This window comes from Barbus barbus, assembly GCF_936440315.1.
Source record: "Barbus barbus genome assembly, chromosome: 50".
Classification (NCBI taxonomy): Eukaryota; Metazoa; Chordata; class Actinopteri; order Cypriniformes; family Cyprinidae; genus Barbus; species Barbus barbus.
Window position 1 is genome coordinate 14,628,384 of NC_136728.1, and position 10,118 is coordinate 14,638,501.

A 10,118-nucleotide genomic window follows, 5' to 3' on the forward strand; every position below is an offset into this window, starting at 1 on the left:
AACAATATTGTAAACAAATTCCTTAAATAAGTCTTGTGTGACATTTCCTCGTGTCCTGTCTCGTCCCTCCTCTGCATATAATTAAGCCCTAACGCCCCTCAGTGGATGAAGCTGATTGGATTGAGGCTGGACCCCCTCAAACTGGACGGAGTCCTCCATTTTATCTCTTTTACTGGGATGTTTAAACCTGTCCGTCTGCATGCGCGTCATTTTCGTCCTGTTGTCTTGACTACAAACAATAACAGTTTCGTTCGACCCACACAATTGGAAACATCTAGATCTCCGCTCGGAGTTTGGTGGGTGTTGTTAAGCAGCGCGAGAGCGAGTTGGGTGTTGTTGGTACAAGTTGGGCACGAGAGCGCACGCGAAAGGGGAATATTTCACAAGCCGTGGCGGGACGCCTACGATTAATCAAGTTTTGGGGTTTAATACGAGTCTTAACTCAGGCAGGTTTTAGTCCTATATAATTAATTATTAGGTTATTAAAGTAAACGGCAAACATCATGGTGACACTGACCGCGATCGTCGCGCCTCTCGGGCGGCAGATCCACAGGCAGCTGGTGAAGCATGTCAGGATACCATCTCGGGCATGTAACTTATCTGCATGCTCCAGCAAATTAGCTCTCAGTCAAGGTTAGTGCATTTTTTATTTTTTTTGCTGTAACATTTTTTTGGTTTGTGTCATGATAGAAATCCCACCACCTTGTTTTGGTGAGTGGTCTTTTTGTTGGAGTATCTGTGCACTATTTACACCACTAGGGTTTATTACAGATATTGTAATGTCTTTTATGACAGGGTTGATGATTATGCGGTCACAGTATGTATGTTTATTATCAGCATAAACGCCTTCCTGAATGACTTCCGGGTTTTGCGTGAAATGGAATGTTTACATGAAACACGGCGGGAAATGATCACTGCATTGAATGTATCAGGAGGCTGCAGTAGTTTATCATGTTTTGGTGGTAAATGAACCTTGAGTGTTAAGGATGTATGTAATAATCCCATTTGTTTACTCCGTGTTTTAGATGTTTCACATGCCCCGCCCATGAGAGATACGAACCATATGATGTCTTGAAAACATTCATTATAAACGGCCTTGAAGACGCAATAAAAGTCACATGAGACAGAGTATATTTCATTAAAGGGAAAATAAAACCGTTTTTTCCCCTCCATAAGAGCTTTTTTGAAAAAAAAATGAACTTTGATACATTTTTAGTAAGTATGAGTGTCTTTTGTTGATTTGTTTTTAATAGTTACTATTAAGCAAACCAAGCAGCAATTTAAATAGGGCCTAAAACTTTTAAAATGTAAAGTGCTTTTCTTGCTTTTTCAGTACATCAAATACTCATTCTTGCAAAATTTTTGCAAGAATGAGTGGGTAACAAGGTTGTAAATGTAGGCTAAACTAAGTTCTCACTCAGAGGGAGTAGTTATTTATAAACTTAGATTTCATAATTCTTCGTAATCATGCTATATAAGAGGTTTGCATGCAAGAATAATCAATGTCATGTTCTTGTATATTAATATAACTGTTATTTATACTCCTATCTTTACTGTGTGATTAGCAGTAGCTTATAGCTGTAATTTATATTGTGTAGACCTTATCTTATCTAAACCAGATTTGTTTATCAAAAAATAAAGCCAGTCTTTCCGATTTTAATTGTTTAAACTTCACATTGAAAGCCACATAAAGCAAAGGACAAATAAAGCTTAAGTAAAGTTTACATACAATTAACCTATTTGTTAAAATGAGTAAACATTAACAAAGGAAAAATTAAAATAATTTCAGTGAATGTGGTCTGTCAGTTATGGTTTTGGGATAGAAAATAACAGGGTAAATATCAAGTTTATTACAAACGTTGGACATTTAATCAAAGACTAAGCTTAAATGAGTATGTCTTTTGATATTTTATAACAGAGTTATAGTTAGAAGAACCCATGCTGTGTTTGCTTTCCGTAAAATGGGTCAGCACGGTTGTAATCCCTCTTTGCTAGACCACTTAAATGGCTGACAGGAATTATAGTAAAGGCCATTTTAATCTCATGAAAGGCAGTTGGACACATTCTCTGGCTGTTTTAATTCAACTCCTTTTGTAGAATCTAGAGCATGTGACCACAATCTAAGCAGTTATTGTGTAAGACGAGCTTCTAGCTGCATAAAGGAGCTCTTCTATGTTTGCACAAGGATCGCCTATAACATTCTCAAGGGAATGTCTATTCATAAAGGTGGCATAAAACTGTGCTGACCGTCTTCCTGTTGAACTCTACAGTCACTTTTTCCCTGACATTCCACGTCAGTTTTTTTTTTCCATTTTTTTGAATCATCGAGTCACAGAAGGAAGCATATTTTCTTCTCGACTTTCAGTTCTCTAATATACTCCAGAAGGACGGCTCGTCGGCTTTTTATGCTGCTTTGGGTTTCTTTTTGCTGCTTTTTTTCTGTTTGGATTTTAAGCATTTAATTTCAGAACAAATGTGTAACTCAACGCATGAGGCTGCACTTTGTGCCATAAAATGTAGGTTTATGTGTTCTGTCTGTCCGTCTGTCTATCTAGTATGTATTCTGTGTTTTGGTAAGGAATATAGGTGTATGATGTCATATTGGTTGTAAAAGCCAGCATAACGTTTTTGAAATGTTGTATTTTTTTTATAAATATATATTTTTTAGACTTTTTAAAAAGCTGGCTTTCTGCCTACTTAGCATTTTGGGGCATCATGCTTGCATTTACACATTTTTTGAGGGTTGAAATGCTGCCTAGATGATAGGTTTTACATACAGACCTAGTTTTATTTGTTTCCTTGTCCTGACTGGTCATTTTCTTCCCAGTGCATCCAATGTGGCAGGAGCCACTGTCCATTCCTGGTGGAGATCGCCAGTCGCCTATTGACATTGTGGTGCGTAAAAGCATGTTCGATCCACAACTCAGACCTCTGAAGGTACAATATGACCCAAGGACCTGCCAGCAGATCTGGAATAATGGCTACTCTTTTCTGGTTGAGTATGACGACACCACTGACAAATCCAGTAAGTTACCTTCATTGTCTTAATACCAAAAAAAAAAAAAAAATCATCCATAGTTGGGACAAAAAATGTTCTGAAAGAAGAAGATCCCATGTTAACTGATTCTGGTTTTACAATAGTAAAACTTGGAACTATATTACTTTGGTGAAGACTCTGCTTACTGAGTATGGTACATTATGGTACAAAATAATATTCGTTAACTTTGTCCAAGTAGGACACAACAAAAACATTTTGTTTTTAATTGTATTATTGTCTAATAACTCTGCCTGAAATGAACAAGTAAGCTTTTTTTCTGTGGTTTGAGGAAACTGTAAACTCACATGAATCTCTTTTAGCTCTGAAAGGAGGACCTCTGGAGGATCAGTTCAGACTGTGTCAGTTTCATTTTCACTGGGGGGAGAACAACGCCTGGGGCTCTGAACACTCCATAGACCACCGCCTTTACCCTGCTGAGGTATTATTAGTACTTATGTAACAATGATGAACACAAAATCTCTCCATTACTTATCTTTTTGAGCCATCTGTGTGTGGTTTTTTACTATAAGGAAGTATTTCTCTCTTGCGACACTGGCAGAGATTCTCTGTAACGTAGGAGACTTTACCATTAGGAATGACCTGCTTTTTCTATTGTAAGATAGTCACCTCGATGAATATGTGGCACTAACCCAAGACAAGTACACTGTACTGCTTTAACTCAGAGCTAATTACATAAGGAGACATGTGTGAGTGACTGTACTGTGCCGAAAAGCCAAGTTTGCCTTTGTTGGCGTTGGTGAGAATGTGACCTTTTTATGCTCTCAACAGTCCTTTAGCTCTACTGATTTGTCTCTGAATGTGTGTGTGTGTGTGTGTAACAGCTCAAATTTCAGTCCTGTAAATGTATCCTGTGTTGCATAAAGTGGTTTCATTTCCACCTCCTTGGTTAAATCTAAATGTTCCAGAATGAATGGAGTTCTGTCCATTTGTAAGGGTGCTGGTTTAAACCATTGCGGTACATCAAAAACACAAAACCTAGCTATGTCCAACTGCAGGATTTTGTAACAGGATGAACAACTGTAGTAACCTGAACCAAATGAAAGGCATTATGGGAAATGTGCTCATTAGTTTCATATCATGGGTGTGTATTTTTTTCTGTCTTCACAGCTTCATCTTGTTCACTGGAACTCGGATAAGTACAGTTTGTTTGAGGAGGCTGTTATTGAGGAGAATGGACTAGCTGTTATTGCGGTCTTTCTGAAGGTACTGATGTGTGTAATTATTATCAAACTTCTTTTTCCTGGATCTTTAAGCTTCCAAAAAAAGTAAATTTGATTTGTGTTTTTCACAGATTGGAAAGAGACACGAGGGTTTGCAGAAACTGGTGGATGCCTTGCCTGCAGTCAGGCACAAGGTAAGGCGTTAAACATTATGTTTCGTACACACTGAGCTTTGGCTTTGTTGTGAGATTAGGAACCTCAGAGCGTGATGTTTAGGAAACAGTGGGATGAGGGATAAACTTGTTGCATACATTTTGTTTTACAATTTCACATTATGTAACATCCTCATCCTTTTCCATCCAGGATAGCGTGGTAGAGTTCACCAAGTTCAACCCTGCATGTCTCCTCCCGGAGGACATTGATGATTATTGGACATATGCAGGTTCTCTGACCACTCCTCCTCTTACTGAGGCGGTGACATGGATGGTGATGAAACAGCACATTGAAGTCAGTCATGATCAGGTAGGAGGCTGATATGTTTGGGGAATGCGAGATAGGAAATTAAGGGGAAATTTTTCCCTGATAGTAAATTTAACAGTACAACTGATCTTGTTAGAGTAGCTCAGCTTTTTCCATATTACTATTTTTCAACTTGTTCAAATGTGTCCTCCTGTATTTTTATTTTCTTTCTTTCATAAGCCAACACAATTGCTGCTGTAATATAAATTACACAATTATAAGTTCACCCAAAATGTACCCACCCTCATGTGTTCCATAGACAACAATGCAACTACCACATTCAAAGCCCAGAAAAGTAGCAAGAATGCCATTAAAATAGTTAGAAGCTACGAGAAAAAAATGTGTGTGTGTGTAGAAAACAAAAATAACAACTTTATTCAATAATCTCTTCTCTTCCGTGTCAGTCTTAGATGCGCGTTCATGACCGTACCACGACGCATTAAGTAATTATTTTGTGGCATTAAATCATTATTTTTGTTTTTTTGCATTCTCATACCGTCATAAAATTACATTTGAACCACAGATGTCACATGGACTATTTTAACGATGCCTTTACTACCTTTCTTTACTTATTTACTTCTGTTGTTTTTCTCAGTTGGCAGTGTTTCGAAGCTTGCTGTTCACATCGGCAGAAGAGCAGGTGCAGAGAAGTATGGTCAACAACTTCCGCGTTCAGCAGGCTTTGAAGGGACGGACTGTCCGCTCTTCTTTCACCCCCTTCCTCCAAGATGCTCCCTCTATGAAGTAGCAACAAAACTCGGTGACCTAATTCACATCTTAACCTCCAAAACAAGCACAGACTCATCCGTCAGTCTTTATTGTGGACTGCTGATATCCATAATGTCTTAACTGGATTTAAAAAAAAAATGTCACTGTTTCCAACCAGGCATTTAAGTATAGATTGGAGAGATTTAATTGAAAGGGATCAACAAAGATGTAGTTTAGTTATTGAAGAGCCTGTTTATTCCTCTGACAAAAGGTTCATGCAATTCATCGTCATTTTGCTGTATTTGTACAAGTTTTGAAAATAATACTAGAATCAGAAAATTCTAATTTCAATATGAAACGCGCACACTTCCTTTCAATATAGTAGCAAAGGGTGTCCACTTTTGAGGACAAACAGCCCCCTCTCGTGGATAACTGACAGAATGCAAATGGGGGGGGGGGGGGGGGGGGTTTAGTAGTTTTAGTTTAGTGGTAGACTTATCTTGTTTGCTGCGAGGGAATTTCTTTTATGCTTGAAACTGCACAATGACTTTCACTTTTGATTGGTTTTTAGATGTTAAATAATTTTAAGTATTTTCAGTATATCTAATAAACATGTAGCGGGAAAATTGGAAATATTTTAAGACTACATTTGAATATTGCAGTGTAAATACAAAATATAGTCTTTATGAAAGATGCACTAGACATTAAGAGGTGTGAAAGGAAGAGGAGTAAATGAATGTGCACAGCTGTTTAGTGAAGATGCATTGCTGTACTTGCTGTGTAATTCAGATTTATATAGACTAGATTATCATCACTAGTGCCTTTTTCATTGTACTCAGTTATCTGATCAACTGCACAAGTGGTTGGCCATAATTGCCTTTCGGCAAAACGTGTGCCTCCAGTTCAAATCTCTTATAGTCGTTGTTGTTCTTATCCATTAAGCTCATGATCGTAACTGTTCATCTGTGGATCTTTAAAGTGTATTTAGTGTAAGTGATTTAAAAAATAATAACAGAAACGGTGTATAGTCTTTATGTAAGAATGTCTTGTAAAATGTATTTGGGAGCACCTGGATGTGGCTTTCCACTCTGTCATGAAATATCTTTGAAAGAGGGACCTCCTTTTTCGAGCATTTGTGCTTTAATTTCTCCACTAGAGGCACACATGAGACCAGGCGCAATGTAGAAATGAGATCTACAGTAAGACCAATTGATTGTTATAGTTTAATCTTGGTGCATTCCATTTTCCTTTAAACACGCTGTAAATGTCAGTAAGAATGAAACAGTTAAAATGAGACTAAGATACTTAGAAGATGGTTGAGAAGTAATGTCAATGTTCAGTTGTTTCACGGAGGTGCAGCATGCAGCTGTATAATTGCCAAGAAGCGCTGGTCTCTTTGTGATGGCTGAATAACAATGTTCTTGTATAAACTGTCCCCAAAGAGGCCTCTTGTTTGAATGGGCCACCTGGTTTTCTCCCTATTGGGTTCATGGTTGAAATTCAGAGTGATACTAACTAGACTGGAAAGCTGGATTTGCACTGTACAAACACTAGGTTACGTGGAGACTGGGATCCATTCCCTACACCTGCCCAAGTCTTTATAGCTGCTCTCAGAATAGTGTACATTCTTTCACATCAGGAGGCCTTGGAACAATGTTTTCTCATTGAAGCACAGTTGAAGAGTGTGTGAAGACACCTTTTGTTGTTTGAATTTAAATTATGCAGTGGATGAATTATAGCTTGAGGTTGTGTGACATTCTGACTCTTTGTGCTGTAATGGGTTGGCATTAGGGACATGGATTTATATGTAATTTTTTTTCTCTCCACACTTTTGGTAGGATTTGTCTCGGTTTTGGACTTTTTAAGTAGCTTGAGGCCTTCCATTTTTAAGGGAAATCAATTATAGACAGTCTCGTCATTCACTTATCATCTTAAGTCATTTTCATAACTGTCACTTATGCTGCCTTTTTATAAATTTGTCTTTTAATATGTTGTGTTGCATGCAAACGCTGTATTTTATTAGTTTTGTGGGATTTTTGTTAGACCCTGAAGTCTTTTTACATTTGGGCCATTTTTGGTTGATTTAGTTTTGTTTTACTTCTGGGCGGACACAAGCATGTGCCCTAGGGATTTAAGCAGGACGAGGGTGGTGCCGGAGGTTTATGGAGGCCCCATCCCAGCACGTGTTGTTGCACCAGGTGCTGGTTAGGTCCGGATCAGCTACACTAAAAAGTGCATGTTTTGGTGGACTAAGCAGAGGGGGAGCCTACAGACCCAGAGGTGAACATCAACAAATGCACAGTGTAACTTCTCATTCATGCTGTCTGACATGTTGTGTATTAACATTTTAATGTGTAAAAATTAAATGATAAGAATAATAAAAACATTTATTTGAGATACTTCTTTATGGGTGGACTGAAATATTTTTGTGATTATTTAAACCCTTGTAGCTTAACATTATGTAGTTATATAATATTATATAGTTCTATGTATTATTTTTTAAGTGCAGAATTACACTGTGAAGTTAAAGGCTACCTTGTGAAAGATGTTTTGAATATATTTTTTAATAACCATGTTATCTATTGATCTTCTCCAAGAGTAAAGAAGATTCCAGGCAATAAACCTGAAACGGTTTCATAACATTTGGGGCTAGACAGCACCTTAAAAAACAAGAGACAGAGAATAAGGCCAGGGTGTGGGTGTTTAGAAAGGCCGGGGAACCTGGATTGAGTTTTGGTTCAAAAAGATTCCGTTCCATGTTTGTTGTTCTTTGCTACATGACTTATAAAAATGGGATGAGACACTGAGTTTTTGCGTATCCCAAACACACCATGGTTTCCCATCATTGTGTGAGAGCATTTGGGAACATGCTCTTTGAGCTCTACAGGAAAAACAAACTATAGGTGAATTGATTAAAGAGCAGCAAATCAAGACTTCTTCTTTGAAAAACGCTGGAGATGGTTGCAGTTGGGATCAATAAAAGAAGTTATGCAACTGGAGTATCTCAAGGGATAGTGGACGCTGATATGTCTTCTGTGGTCTCTTTAGCTGATGATCAGGCATCAATAAATGAATAGAAGTCACAGATGAAAGCTGCTAATATTAGGCTGCTTCCTCTACTATGGTTTTGTTCTTCAGTGTTTTTGCAGGTTATTCTTAGACAAAAAGAAAACTCCATTCAGTCCTATTTGCTTTCTATAAACAGGAACCTATGGGTTATAAATGTTTCTCAGAACTCCAATCCAGTTGCTTTCCTCTTTAGATCAAACAAACTGGGGGGAAAATGTACATTAAATCTTGTCCAAAACCCAACAGGCCCTCCAAAGTTTCACTTGCAGATGAGAGCTGATTGTTTTCTACTTTTAATGATAACCAGTCCTTGTGGCAGCAGAGTACTGAGACACCTACACCCTTCTCTCCTATAGAGAAAGAAAGCTGAACTCTTAAATATCAGGGCACAACACAGCAGCAACCATGACTTATCAAATAAAACATCACCTGCTGTCTCCTTTATCTTTAAGCTGAGCAAACATATACCATAAATACAATTTAATTCTCGTGATGGGGAGGCTAATGTAAGAAATGTGTGAATGAGAGAGCATGTGCAAAGGGAATGCAGGTGGCAGGTTTTTCTCAAACATGCCTTGATGAACAACCTTAAAACAGGTCATGAAGTTCATAAGTATTAGTACAACTCACTTGCCCCCTGCGGATTATACTCTCCAGGTCTTCAGAGATTGATACCTTGTAGGCATGTGACATGCAAGTCTTTCTCTTTGAAACACAAAAGCTTTTGGATGAAATTTAAGTTGTTTTGTTTAATTTGAGAACCAATATCTTTAAAGCCCACAGGGATGTGACATTTGTGATGTTTCAAGAGCCTTTACCTGAAAACAGGAAATTAGCAGGGACAACTTTGTTATTTTTTCATGTTTCTTCAGACATTATGATCAAAGGAATTTGAGTCTAAAGAATTTCCAAGAGCTGAAACGACAAGTTATGGTAATTCATGTCTAGCCAAGGATTATATTCTAAATATTTAAAATAGAAGACTAATAAGAAAAACTCATTGTCCAGAAGGTTTTCCAAGGTTCACAAATTCCTAGATGATGTTTGTAAGATGCTAGAAATGCTAATACCAAATGAAATTAAAAATGTGTAAATGTTAAACAATCAACCAAAAAATATATATTTTCAGAATATTCTAGAATATTTACTACTTTTAGTATTTGCATACTATTTGAAATATTTATATCAAGAGAAATAATTTACCACATTGATTGTTATAAGCTTGTAGACGGTAAAATCTGTGAAATTTATGGTAAAAAATAGCAGCGGGGGTTGCCAGGACTTTATCGTAAAAAAACATTTTAGGTTTTACAAATTAAACTTAAAAAAAATTATTTAATTTCATTAACTGTTAATTCACAAACTTACCAAAGCAGTCTACTAAAATCTGTTTTGTAATACACTAACAAACACCAGCAATGTCATGAATGAAAGATCATCACAAGCTTAGGTAAATATTAATATAGAAGGTAGTGTCATGCACACAAATACAAAACACCATGGTAGCACACTAAAACAACGCAATAAATATTAATTTAACAGATTAGGAAAATCTAAGAAAAACAAATGTAAGGTGAATTCTGGGATGTTCTGTTTTTTCACTG

The 10,118-nt window shown here is 37.2% G+C and overlaps 1 protein-coding gene across 2 annotated transcripts; it reads left to right on the forward strand.

Annotated features, from left to right (window-relative positions):
- Positions 1-107: 107 nt before the first annotated feature.
- LOC306868021 (carbonic anhydrase 5B, mitochondrial-like) lies at positions 108-7,846 on the forward strand. Of its 2 annotated transcripts, none has more exons than XM_079413992.1 (7): positions 108-633; positions 2,828-3,025; positions 3,358-3,476; positions 4,166-4,261; positions 4,350-4,412; positions 4,582-4,740; positions 5,333-7,846. In XM_079413992.1, exons 1-7 carry the CDS (start codon positions 504-506, stop codon positions 5,483-5,485), a joined length of 918 nt encoding a protein of 305 aa, XP_079270118.1. In that variant the 5' UTR covers positions 108-503; the 3' UTR covers positions 5,486-7,846. The 2 variants fall into 2 exon arrangements, with proteins under 2 accessions (XP_079270118.1, XP_079270119.1); XM_079413993.1 differs by lacking the exon at positions 108-633 and adding an exon at positions 2,362-2,516.
- Positions 7,847-10,118: the final 2,272 nt, after the last annotated feature.